The 14,227-nt window shown below is 43.5% G+C and overlaps 1 protein-coding gene across 5 annotated transcripts in view; it reads left to right on the top strand.

The window, feature by feature from the left end:
- Window positions 1–14,227, top strand: part of ANTXR1 (ANTXR cell adhesion molecule 1) — a 193,416-nt gene that overhangs the window by 81,611 nt on the left and 97,578 nt on the right. The window contains exon 13 of one of the 5 annotated variants that reach the window (XM_039527929.1): window positions 11,533–11,611. The exons of 3 other annotated variants lie outside the window; for them this stretch is intronic. In XM_039527929.1, the coding sequence (XP_039383863.1) occupies window positions 11,533–11,550 (18 nt within the window). In that variant the 3' untranslated portion in view covers window positions 11,551–11,611. Of the gene's footprint in view, window positions 1–775; window positions 891–11,532; window positions 11,612–14,227 lie in introns of those variants that run through there. One more of the 5 variants, XM_039527928.1, reaches the window with a different exon arrangement.

Genomic DNA, 14,227 nt, shown 5'->3' with positions numbered 1-14,227 from the left:
CACTTCCCTTGGCTGGTTGTTCCAATGGATAATTATTGGCACTGTTACAAATTTGAGTCTTATTTTGAATTTGTCTGGCTTCAACTTCCAGCCATTGGATCTTGTTATATCTTTCTCCAGTTATGTTTGCACGCCAAGGCATTTACTGCCCATAACGTGTCATTAGAGTTCGATCTTGCTCCTGTTGAAGTCAATGGTAAAACTCCCATTGCGTTCCTTAGGAACAGGCACTTACAGCTGGATTTACCATTGCATATAGTCATTTGCATCAGTGCAAAATGGGGGTAAAATGCCACCATTCTGGTTTGATAGAGCTTTGCACTTGTGCATGGCAATGGTAAATTAGGCCCTTCATGAAGAAGTGTGATTCAGTAAGGCAGGGCCGTCCCAAGAGGGGTGCCAGGCCCAGGACAGCCCCCCACCCCTCCGGCCTGTAGGGAATAGATATGCCTCTGCAGAAATCCCCAGGTTAGTGGGGAGAGGATGATTGATGTGCTGTATGAATTGTATGTGGAAGAAACAAAGCTGAAGTCCTGAGTAAAAGGAACCTAAGCCAGACTCTGGGCATGGTGCCACTCCTTCCTAGCCTGGGGAGACAGGCTAGCAGTGTATGTGCTGTCTTGCAGCTCCGAATACAGTGATCATTGAAATAGAGGGCCAGATCCTTAGCTAGTGTAAACTGGTGCAGCTCCTCAGACTCCCTCTGAGCATAGGCAGAACTTTATAAGCACATAGAGTCTAACAAAAGCCATTCCTTGCATTTCTCCACCTGCAGTGTGAAATCTGCTGCAACGTTTCAGGGAGTAGAAAACGAGGAGAACATTCTGAAGATGAGGAGTAAAAAGTGTCTGTGATGACTAGCTTGGTCCAATTCCAAGCCCTTTAGGAAGGCTCAAAATAGATCTAATTTCCAGCATTGAGGGATGGTGCTTGTTAAATACCTGTCAGTCCCAGATCAGTCACAGCTATATATATATTTTTTAATCATGACAACAGAGAGGAGTTGTATTATAGAGCTGAAACAACCTCCAAAGCTGCAGGCTATGTGTGCAATCTCTGCACATGCATGTGCAAACAGGCACAGTGGAATCTTGACATAAGGACTGACGCCGTTGATTCTGCCTCCCACAGTTCTCAAGAAATTGTACAAACTTACTCACTTATGTGCTGAGAGGGGATAATGTTGCAAAGTTTGAGGGATACTCAGGTCTGGATTTAGGTCTAGGCCTGCCCCCCCAGTAATAATCAGTACTTATCTAAGCCCCAGCTTGGAAACTGCTAGGTTGACAGAAGAATTCTTCCATCGACCTAGCTGCCACCTCTTGAGGGGATGGTTTTACTACAGCAATAGAAAAAACCCTTCTGTAGAGGGAGTAAGGGTCTTCACTACAGCACCACAGGTGGACACTGCTACTGTGCACTAAACGTTCCCTACTACACAGAACATTCAGTGCACCCTAGCATGTTCCACATGGCCACAGAGCATATGTCAGGCTAAAGCACTGTAGATGCACACCCCGATTTACCATTCACAATGTCTCTGTGTAGACAAGCCCTTAGTGACTTGCCTAAAGTCAGACAGCCCTTGATGCAGGACTGCACTTAAGCATGTGCTGAAGTCCATCTTTATACATTAAAGCAAAGTCCCATTGGCCACAATGAGACTTAAAATATGCTTAAAGTTTAAGCATTTTAAGCACTCTTCCTGAATAGAAACACTTTCCTGAATGAGGACCTAAGGCAGTGACAGAACCAAAAATGCGAGGACAAAATTTTCAAAAGTGGCTAAATCCCATTTTCAGAAGTGACTAAAATGAGACAAAGGCTCCTAAGTCACTTAGGAAATTTTATTCCCATGCTTTGCTTAAAGTCCACTAGAACTCCGTCTCTCAGAAGAAATGATGATAATATATCCAGTTCTTAATATAGCATAGATAAGCATGGCTTACTGAGTAAAACATTTAAAAAATGAAAAAAAAATGAATTTTTTCCAAAGAGAAGCATTTGCAGTCAAGGGTCTGTAAGTGTTTCCATAATAAAGCATGTTTTTTGGAAACATGTAATAACCTAGAAACAAAACAAAAAAAGACGTGATCTGGACTGTACAAAGTCTACATTAAAAAAATAAAATTGGCTTAAATTGGCTATTTCCAAGCCTGAGATGTGAAATAATCTGCAGGAGGTCAGTGGTTTAAGATTTTATTTTTCCTTCTTACATCTTAATTGCAGAATGGATTTTCAAAAGCAATTCTTACAGACAGAGAAGTTAGTTATATATATGAAGCCCCTTTAAATGCCTTGTGCTAGGTATCAGGTAGTCCAGAATTTGACTAGAGATGCACATATCCATTAGCAAAATAAATGAAGTTCCAAATGTGTGACTGATGAGGATGTGGGAGTGAGGAAGAACCCAGCTTGACTTTCAGATCTCATGGGGAAGGATGACCCTTGGCTAAAAAAAGGTTCAGTTGTCATTTGATCATATTCTTCTGGAGTCAGTAAGAGACATTTACCTAGAATTCCACAGGTTGCTTTTGCAAAGTCAAGTCTCTCTTTAGCACAAAGAGAAATCAGATGTAAGGAAAAGCTGTAGGCCAAATTCTCTACTGGGGTAAAGCGGGAGCTGTGTTTGATGTGGAATTTCAGTACTTTCACTTCTGGACTGACACAAGAAGTGCAGCAGTGCATAACAATAAAGCAAAGGGAAGGTTTTAGCCCCAGTAGATGTTTTGGTTCAAGCTCTGAGTGAAGATTGATTCAGGTCTGTCTGTATTTTATCTGAACCATTGCTGACGCTCTGAGCCGCACTCTTTATCTTACTCTATGTCAGATCTGCTGGTGTCCCAGCAATATAGGGGCCCAAGCTACAAAGCTGAAATCTGAACTTCCACAAAGTTAGAGAGAGAGAGAGAGAGATTGTGTTCAGAGCTGATACATTATTTAAGTTTGGCCCTTATTAGAGTTAGGAGTGAGCTGTGAAATCTGGATCCAAACTTTCCCAAGGTTCAGAGCTCTTGGAATCTCTTTAGCTCTAATTCAGGATTACATAATTTGTAATAACAGGTTAGAACTGGAGTTACGAGAGATTTCCCTCTAAATCTCATTACTGTGATTTCAAATTAAATACCCCACTCCTTCAATATTACTCTGTCACAGATTGTTTTTGTTGTGTCTAAATATCTTATTGCTGTTCCGATATTTGAGGGCTGAACTCTATAACAGGAAACCTGGCTGGTCCATGCCACACACCTGCGAGATCATTAAACCTAAGAGCAGAATTCCATCTGCCAGCAATGGAAAATCAGCATGTCCTGCAGAGGGGCCAGGAATATTGTATCCAGTGCTTGCCAGGTTATAAAGTGAGCCTGGCCTAATTAATTAGCCAACACCTACCCTTAGTTGGTTAGAGAGAGAGCACACTCTGGCAGATTGCAGGGTTGGTCTGAGCAGAGGGAAGTGATGGCAGAATCTGGCTGGGGAAAATGAGATGTTTCAAGAAGGCTTGTATTCTGTTCCTATTTCCACGTCCTCCAGGTGTGCCCAGAGCAGGACCAAAGAGCCAAATGCAGCTGGCAAAGTCCATAGTCAGGGAAGGTCTAGGTCTGCTTGGTCCTGCTTCAGTGTAAGAGGATGGACTAGCTGATGTCTCAGGGTCCCTTCCAGGCCTACGTTTCTATGATTCTATAAAGCATGGCCAGCCACCAACCTCTCCCTATAGCTTCAGGGTATAGAGAGGCTTTTATCACTGGTGAGGTCAGCCCATATATCCATCTCAGCTCCTCTATCAAATGCAATACAAACCCAAGGGCATTTTCATAGATCATCAAACCAGGAGTGTCCGCTGTGATCATCTAGTCTTACCTCTTGAATAACACAGGCCATAGGATTTCCCTGAATTAATTCCTGTTTGAACTAGAGCAGAGCTTTCAGAAAAATGTCCCATCTTGATTCAAAAATTACCAGTGATGGAGAATCCACCACAACCCTTGGCAAATTGTTCCAATGGTTAATTACCCTCACTGTTAAAAATGTACACCTTATTCCCAGTCTGATTTTATTAAGTTATGGAACACAGATGAAACCCTTCAGTTCCCAATATGCTGTTACTGCAGTGCTAGGTCTTGCAATATTCGGGTACTCCTGTTCTAATATATGAGAGAGCATTGGGGCTGCTGTGGGTGGAGGGAGATTCTGCCTTTTTAAATATTAAGCTTGTACCCAATTTTCTCAGACCAAACCCATATTTCTTGTTTTCCTTTCAAGGCTCTGCTAGTGCAAGCCAAAGCTGAGGATGGATGTGTTTTGGCTGGTGATGACAAGCATTAGAAAGTTGGCTTTTTTTCAGTAACAAGGGGAAATTACTGCGTAAAGCGGGGGCAGTGGGGGGGAGGTTGTGGACAAAGAGCTAAGTTTTGCCCCCACTTACTGTCATGCAACCCCATTCAAGTTGAGTAGCTGTGGTATGGGTTTAAGTGAAGGTGGCATTTGGCCCAGACTGCATGGCCATTGGCAGCTACCCCATCAGAAAAGGGAATGGCTGGCATGAGCACATTATTAAAGTCCCAGAGACAGTGGGCTGTTTATACACTTAGTTGTTGGATAAGATGCCAGGATCTCCAGTATGACAAGGCTCGGCTGGCTGGAAATATTTGATGAATTTGTTTGTCTTGGAGGTTTTTTTGAAGTTGCCTTTTGTAAACTTTTACCTTTTAAAGAAAGGAAGCACTGTTTTTCTTTGATTTGAAAACTTCCTGTCCCCGTGTAGAGAGCAGGGGAAAGAATCCTTCCCATCTCCATGAATGATTCTAAAACTGTATTGCTAGTACATTACCTGAAGCAAAAAGAAACACAGGGACAAAGACGGCCAACATGGCTGAACTTAGTGTTGGGGAAAGGTGCCAAATATACAGCCCTGAGACTTCAGTCCTCTGTATAGACAAAGAACAGGACAGAAGGAGCAGGGGTAAAGGGAAGGGATGACCCTGTGGTTTGAGCACTAGACTGGGACTCAGGAGATCTGGGCTCAATCCCAGTTGTGCCACAGGTCCCTTGGACCTTCATCTCTCTAGGCCTCAGTTCTCCATCTGGAAAATGGGGATAATTATTATTTGTATTACCATAGTGCTAGGTACTGTACAAACACAGAACAAAAAGATGTTTTCTGCTCTAAAGAGCTTCCCATCTATGGCCTTCCTTTCTCCAGTCCTTCACCCGTCTTGTCTATTTAGGATGTAAGTTCTTGGGGCAAGGACTATTTCTCACCATATATTTGCACAGCACTTGGTACAACAGAGCCTCCATCTCCGATAGGGTCTATAGGCACTTCTGTAGTACAAGTAATATTTAATAATCAATATCCTCCATGCTGCCACTGGAGCAGGGGGTTGTACTAGGGGACCTCCTGAGGTCTCTTCCAACCCTGATATTCTACGATTCTATGAATGTGTCTCAACCCATTCCTGGGGGTAGGAAGGAACCTCCAGTTTTCTTCAGCATTTATTATGAATGTAATTATTATTTATTTATACTGCAGTAGCACCTAGAAGCTTCAGGCTTGGACCACATCCCTTGGATCACAGCCAGGCATTGTACAAACACAGAACAAAAAGACAGTCCCTGCCCCCAAAGATCTTACAATCTAATAATTTGAGAGATAAGACTAGTTTTCTTACATACTAGAATTGTTCTTGGTCTCAGTGGGCTGCTGCCAGCCTGTTTTCCAGTGTCCTAGAAAGGTACATGTCTTCCAGGGTGGGCCTTTTTGTTTTTAGGAGATTCCTTTGTTTTCTACTACCAAGGCCTTTGTGCTGAGAGAAGCCAAAGTATCCCCTGGCTCAATCAAGCCCTAAGTGTTTACAGTTTGGATTGAAGAGACAGCAGGACACGGTTAGGAATAATTTTTAAATATACAAATTGCTTGGAGTGTTTGCATAGACCAAGAAAAACTGTGATTTTCTATTCTTATGACTATTACCAACTCCCTCCCTGGTGCATTTAACACTGGGTTTATCCAGGGCCTTTTAACAAGTCTGCCTGAGAAATATATTCTTTTACGTGAGATAGAAAATAAGGATCATGGAACAGGTCCTCAAGGAATCAATTCTGAACCACTTAAAGGAGGGGAAAGTGATCAGGAACAGTCAGCATGGATTCACCAAGGGCAAGTCATGCCTGACTAACCTAATTGCCTTCTATGATGAGATAACCGGCTCTGTGGATGAGGGGAAAGCAGTGGATGTGCTATTTCTGGACTTTAGCAAAGCTTTTGATACAGTCTCCCACAGTATTCTTGCCAGCAAGTTAAAGAAGTATGGGCTGGATGAATGGACGGTAAGGTGGATAGAAAACTGGCTAGATGGTCGGGCTCAACGGGTAGCGATCAATGGTTCCATGTCTAGTTGGCAGCCGGTATCAAGTGGGGTGCCCCAAGGGTTGGTGCTGGGGCCGGTTTTATTCAATATCTTCATTAACGATCTGGAGGATGGTGTGGACTGCACCCTTAGCAAGTTTGCATATGACACCAAACTGGGAGGAGTGGTTGATACGCTGGAGGGTAGGGATAGGATACAGAGGGACCTAGACAAATTAGAGGATTGGGCCAAAAGAAATATGATGAGGTTCAACAAGGACAAGTGCAGAGTCCTGCACTTAGGACAGAAGAATCCCATGCACTGCTACAGACTAGGGACCGAATGGCTGGGCAGCAGTTCTGCAGAAAAGGACCTAGGGGTTACGGTGGACGAAAGCTGAATATGAGTCAACAGTGTGCCCTTGTTGCCAAGAAGGCTAATGGCATTTTGGGTTGTATAAGTAGGGGCATTTCCAGCAGATCGAGGGAAGTGATCATTCCCCTCTATTCAGCACTGGTGAGGCCTCATCTGGAGTACTGTGTCCAGTTTTGGGCCCCACACTACAAGAAGGATGTGGATAAATTGGAGAGAGTCCAGCGGAGGGCAACAAAAATGATTAGGGGGCTGGAACACATGACTTATGAGGAGAGGCTGAGGGAACTGGGATTGTTTAGCCTGCAGAAGAGAAGAATGAGGGGGGATTTGATAGCTGCTTTCAACTACCTGAAAGGGGGTTCCAAAGAGGATGGATCTAGACTGTTCTCAGTGGTACCAGATGACAGAACAAGAAGTAATGGTCTCAAGTTGCAGAGGGGGAGGTTTAGGTTGGATATTAGGAAAAACTTTTTCATTAGTAGGGTGGTGAAGAACTGGAATGGGTTACCTAGGGAGGTGGTGGAATCTCCTTTCTTAGAGGTTTTTAAGGTCAGGCTTGACAAAGCCCTGGCTGGGATGATTTAGTTGGGGTTGGTCCTGCTTTGAGCAGGGGGTTGGACTAGATACCTCCTGAGGTCCCTTCCAACCCTGAGATTCTATGATTCTATGATCCATGTAGCCTCCAGACCCAGAATTCTGGAACTTGACAGCTGGTATTTAAGCTACAGCTATCATACTGGTCCACATTCTCCCCTTTTAATCAGAGAGCCCAGAGGCTACATCTTGTGACAGATGGTAATTAATAGTAGTGCAGTTTTCAAAAGTGGCCTAATTCTGCTCTTGACCCATGGGAGTCAATGGGTGTTTGATCATTGACTTTAATGGGAGCAGAGTTAGGCATTGTTGAGCACTTTAAAAATCCTTCCTTGTGGCCCTGACGATATAAGGTGAGCGCCCTCAGCAAATTTCAGGATCAGATCATTTCATATGGATTGAAGCTCATTGCCAATTGCATGTACTTAGTTGTACTGTCGCCTGCAACTTGACAGTGTCAATGGTACGAATATGGTTTAGTGCTTCTTTAAGTTCTAGTAGCTCAGACTAACATGAATGCATGCAGGACATGTGCTGCAGCTGTGTGCACTAAGGTCTTTGGCAACTGTATACTTGTCTCAGCTAAGGAGAAATGTAAAGCACTTCTTTGCAAGGGGACAGGATGGCTCAGAGAGTCAGTGAAGGAACAGGAGAACCTTTCAACAGTAGGCTGAGCATTCAGATCTGCAAAAGGTCAGTAACATAAGAACGGTCATACTGGGTCAGACCAATGGTCCATCTAGTCCAGTACCCGGTCTTCTGACTGTGGCCAATGCCAGATGCTTCAGAGCAGTAGCTTTCAACCTTTCCAGACTACTGTACCCCTCTCAGAAGTCTGATTTGTCTTGCATAGCCCCAAGTTTCACCTCACTTAAAAACTACTTGATTAAAAAATCAGACATGAAAATACAAAAGTGTCCCAGCCACACTATTACTGAAAAATTGCTTCCTTTCTCATTTTTACCATATAATTATAAAATAAATCAATTGGAATATAAATATTGTACTTATATTTCAGTGTATAGTGTATAGAGCAGTCTAAACAAATCATTGTCTGAATGAAATTTTAGCTTGTACTGACATTGTTAGTGCTTTTAAGGTAGCCTATTGTAAAACTAGGCAAGTATCTAGATGAGTTGATGTACCCCCGGAAGATCTCTGTGTACCCCTAGGGGTCTGTGTACCCCTGCATGAGAATATCTGCTTCAGAGGGAGTGAACAGACTAGGGCAATTATTGAGTGGTGGTGATCTGCCATTAGTTCCGTGGCCTGTGGAGTGACTCCAGTTCACAGTGGACATCTTCCCACGTCACAGCAGGTAGTCTCAGCAGAGAGGTCATGGATTGAATGAGCATGGAAAAATAAGCAGCACTTTCACTTGGAAAGGGGTATCGTGCTTGCTCATGAGTGAGGCACATTAGCTAGAGGCAGCATGGAGGAAGGTTACGTTGCCTCCATACATGCTGTGACTGATCTCTTCAAAGCTGTCGATCCATCCCGCACCTATAAAAAAACCAACCCCCTGCTCATTACACAGCTTGAGATTCTGAAGCTGCAAATGACTCTTTACGAGAGGAAAATCATGGAGTGATCTAATGCCTAGCCAGGAAGCGAGCACCTTCACAGCAGCTGACAGTCCTGGGCAGCGTTTCACATTCAGAAAACAGTGCAGTCCCAGAATTGTTGGAGCAGCTGAGCTGAGCCAAGCCTCGCTGTGGAATTCAGAACTCCTTGGAACTCTGTCTCGGTGTACATGAGTGCCTGTGACTCACTGCACCTGACCCCAACTTGGGGAAGATGGAAGGCCTTATAGATTAAAGACCTGCCTTTAATAAGGCAGTCGCCACACTGCGGTGAAGGTGACAGGGGTGACCAGTAACAAATTGCCTGGGATGTCTGGTGAGGAATAAGCTATGGTACAGGCCAACCACTTCAGAAACCATAAGAACTACACTTAGATTCCAGTTCTCCCATGGGTGTATCTCCCATTAAGGTTAGCCTCTTAACCTTCACTCAATTTTAGAAGTAAAACTGGGAGGAAAAAGGACTCTTTGCACCTCTTCATTCAAATAGGTTTTGTGGCCATTTGGAAGACAGACAAAACTTAAACCACTTTCACATGTTAAGCAATGGTGGATGGATTTGATCTTTAAACAACAACAACAACAAAAAACCCATGTGACTCTGAAAAGCACTGCAGACTATATTAAAAACAACAGCCCCCCTTCACTCTGGGGTTATTTTCTTCAATACAATTCCTTTTAAAATGAATTTTTCAATTCTGACTCTGTTCTGGGCTGTAGAATGAAGGCTTTGCCAATTATCAGTGTTCCTAAGTCTACAGGCAATTAAGGTGAACTGCACTGTTGTATCAATAGAAGCTTTGTGAAATGCAAACTACATTTAATGAGCATTTTCCTAGGCCTTTGACCTGTATCTTATTAGTTGAGGGAGTGCTTTGTGGGGACTATAGGACATATGGTCTCAGATTTGTTTTTAAAATAAATTGATCTTAATTACTTTACTCTGCAAATATAATTTGCATTGATCTTTTCTGCTAATACAGATCACACTAGGAGTTGAATTGCTGAAATTGGTCTGCGCACTAACATTGCTAGGTAGATTATTTTATTAGCACCCACAAGCATGCTAGGTACTCCACAGAAAGCATGCTCATGCCCTGTGCCACTTATAAGCTAAGGTCCTGATTGGAGCTGGTCTGAATCAGAAAGAAAAGTTAAATTTTTTCATGGAACAGATATTCCCCCCGCAAATTGATCCATCTTGAAACATCTTGCTTCTATGACATTGAATAATTTCATTTCAATCATATTCAAACATAAAATATGAAATATAGTGCATACATATAATATTTAATATATTAATATAACATTATAGCAAAATACTACTTTTAAAAGTCAAAACAAAATTAATGGAAATGATAACATCAAAACAAAACCTTTTTACCTGACAAACAAAATGTTTCAACACTATCAAAACAAAATGAGAAAGTCATAATGATTCCTTCTGAAACTTCCCCCATCTACATTTTTCTTGAAATCGACACATTCCCACAAAATGTTTTAATTTTGAGAAAATGGCATTTTCCATTTAAAAAAAAATATTTTAACCAGTTCTAGTCCTGATCCTGCAGGTGGATCTGTGCATTTGTGTGGAGTTCAGTGGGGTTCCGTGCAGGCAGACTGGGCCACCAGCATAGATCCAGTTGAAGGACTGGGGCTGCAGGAGTGAATCTGAGAGGCAAGTGAGAGAAGATTCTTTTGAAGTTTTTCCCATCACTCCTCTAGTACAGTTTCTAATTTACTTGGCATCACATACAACTATGGAGAGACAAGACATTCAGAACTGTTATTTTTCTTCCTTCCGCTCCCATCAACAAAAACACTAACCATTGTGAGAAAAATCTGTTCTTCCACTGTCATTTCTATAGCTTCTATTACTTCAATTGATGCTCAAAGAAATGGATGTAGCATATTTTTAGTAAGGGTTGGCCTATGCACAAATTTGCATCGTAAGAACTAAATGGGTTTTAATTCATATTTTTGGTTATTTCGATGCAAGTGTGTGTGGACAACAGACTCCGATTTTTTAATGAAAGTGTAGTATTATCCAGATAGATGAGGGAGGTGAGGTAATATTTTTTATTATTATCCACTCAAGAGAGATCAAAATACATTGCTTTTGTTCCAGAATAATAATGCCCACACCCAGGCTTGCATGGAAAAGTTGTTAGTTATTTCAGTGCAAGCTTGTGAGTAGACTGGCCCTAAGAGAAGCAGGTTGCCACAAAGAACTTCTCTGCTTCCATCCTACAGCACTCACTTAATGCCAGGATAAAAGGAATGGGTTGGGAAGTGAACAACCTCTGTAAAATCAGATAATAAAGATACTCATCTTCTGCTGCAAACAAAGTGCTGAGACTTAGCAACTGTGAGACCCAGCTCATTTTGATCAGAGCTGCTTCTTGCTGCAAGGCTGTTAATCTTTTAGAACTGTAGCACCTGAAGTCTGATTAGGCCTGATAAAGTAACAAGGATCAACGTGACTAGAGTTGAAGTATGCAGCTGCTCACTAGTGCATGGTCCTATTTCAGCCTCTAGCATAGAAAGAGCGGGGCATTTAATACTGGTGCTTGTGTGACAGTTGATTTGCAAGAGGAATGATAGCAATTACTGGGTACTCTCTCCGTTAGGGTAGTGGATGGTTCTGAGGGTGGAAAAATGGAACGTGAAGTCGTTTGCCCCCAGATGGCTAGCTTGTATCCAGACCAGGAGGAAGTCAATCATGAGCCTGAAGTAAAACCCAGTCAATGTGAGTCTTTCCATTGCAGCAGGCCCTACGTCTGAGGCCTGTTCTGTAGCTCATGGGGGAAATGTCTTGGTAGATCTCAGAGGATGTCTACCCAGAAATCGGAGGCGTGACTGCAGCATGGGTCAACACCTGAGCTGGCTTTGTTCTAGCTAGCTCAAAGAACAATAACACTGTCTGTTCTGCCCTAGCTTCACTGCTATGGTTACCTCAGCTAGCCAAATAGAGTGACCAGACAGCAAGTGTGAAAAATCAGGACAGGAGTGGGGGGGTAATAGGAGCCCATATAAGAAAAAAGATCCAAAAATCTGGACTGTCCCTATAAAATCGGGACATCTGGTCACCCTACAGCTAGATCAAAGCTAGCTTGGGTAAGCTGCTGTCACAACTGATTACATTGTAGACACACCCTCCATTGAGTTCTCACTGGAGAGGTGTCGATCTCAGGAAAACCACCTGAAAATCTATAGAATTCATCATTAAAGCCTATAGTCTTTAATAAGGAGGCTGAACTTTGTGTAGGTTTTTTGTAACCATCCTACCAAATTATATAGCAGAGATACAATTCCTTATTGAATTATATAGGCAGGAGATGGGGGAAAGGATGGCTTTGTGGTTAAGCATGGCCCTGAGGCTCAGGAGATCTGGATTCCTCTCTTAGCTCTTCCAGGGCCGCCCGGGGGGGGGGGGCAAGTGGGGCAATTTGCCCCGGGCCCCACAGGGACCCCCACGAGAGTTTTTTGGGACCCCTGGAGCGGGATTCTTCACTCGCTCCAGGGGCCCCGGAAAACTCTTGCGGGGCCCGGGCCCCCGGAGCTTCTTCCGCCCCGGGTTGTCGTTGGCAATTCAGTGGTGGGGGGTCCTTCCGCTCCGGGTCTTTGGCAGCTGGGGCAGAAGGACCCCCCGCCGCCGAATTACCACCGAAATGGGACCAGCCGCCGAAGTGCTGGGTCTTCGGCGGTAATTCGGCAGCGGGGGGCCCCCGCCACGGGTCTTCGGGGCACTTCAGCAGCGGGTCCCGGAGCAGAAGGACCCCCCGCCACCAAATTACCACCAAAGCGGGGGCCCCCTGCTGCCAAAGACCCCAGGCCCCCTGAATCCTCTGGGCAGCCCTGAGCTCTTCTACCGACTCCTTGTATGTCTTTGGGAAATTCTGCAAAAGCTTAAGCACATGCTTAATTTGAAGCTTCTGGGCAGTCTCACTGAAGTAAAAATTAAGCATGTGTAAGTATTTGCAGGATTAGAGCATTGTCCTCTCTGACCTCAGTTCCCCATTTGTCTCGTACTATATTTTTATACTGCACCTAGCACTTGATGTCAGCAGGGCCTGTAGCAGTCCCACAATACAAATAACAGAGGATGCTCCAAAAGCCTACACAAAGGTTCTCACCTTTTAAATTCAGTTTGGGTTTTTCCATAGGGCATATCACTTCATAGCAAGGTAGACTAGATTACATATACTGGGTGAGCCTAGGTCATGTCCCTCACCGAGTTGGCTGCCTGCCACTCAAGAAGTTGCACACAGCATGTGATCAAAGCAAACTGGAATCTAAAAAGAGCACATTCAGTGAGTTTTCATTTCCTTTTTATTGGACCAGATTGTTTCACCAGATTGTTTCAAAAGTTAATACATATGTGATAAAAAGAATGATAGATGTCAGCTGTCACTTCCATAATGAAAGCTGTCCCCAGTGAAGTCAGATGGAAATGGGGCTTCACAATAAGAGCCATCTAAATCTGTGGTGAGAAGAAGGCTCATCCATTATCCTCTCTTTCCCTGTACATCAAAAAAGGACATTAAACAACAGAGAAGTTTCTCCTTTCTCTCCAGAGAAAAATCATGGGTAGTGTGTCATTCAAAGCTGTGTGTGGGATTTTCAGAAACACTAAATCAAGGATCAAGTACTGATTTTGCCCCAGATCCCTAAGTGGCTCCCTCAAGGATTGTGGTCACAACCTTGGGTTTAGCAGGCCAATGCTCAAACCACTGAGCTATCCCTCCCTCCCCCAAAATATTGATTTTTGCCCCAGATCCCTAAATGGCCCCCTCAAGGATTGAACTCACAACTTAACAGGCCAATATTCAAACTCCTGAACTATTCCTCCCCTCCAGCTTAACTCTGCTCACACCAAGCCAATGGTTAAATTCCCACGGACTTCAATGAGCGTTGGAGTTAGGCCAATTCTAAGTGTTTGAGGAAATCCCCCTCAGTGTCTAAGGGCATGTCTGTGCTGCAATCAGCGGTGTGACGGAAGCACATGTGGACATACCTGAGCTAGCTTTGATCTAGCTTGCTCAAATAACAATAGCAGTGAAGCTGCAGCAGCATGGACTGTCAAAACCCTCCTGGGACTTTAGGTACATAGTTGAGCCACCTTCACCATGCTATAACCTTGTAATGCCTCCATTTTCTCTCTCTCTCTAAAATAGTGATAATACTCATCTCGATGCCGTATTGTGAGACTTTAGAGATAAGACACAACTGTTGAATATGGAACTGAATTTTCAATCTACTCTAAACTTCTGGTTCAGGTTCCTCTCTTATGAACACACCTGAGTACCATGGGATCCTTAAAGA

This window comes from Mauremys reevesii, linkage group 2 (genome assembly GCF_016161935.1).
Source record: "Mauremys reevesii isolate NIE-2019 linkage group 2, ASM1616193v1, whole genome shotgun sequence".
NCBI classification, from domain to species: Eukaryota; Metazoa; Chordata; order Testudines; family Geoemydidae; genus Mauremys; species Mauremys reevesii.
The sequence above is the reverse complement of the archived record's forward strand: the minus strand, read 5'-3'. Positions and strand labels throughout refer to the sequence as shown.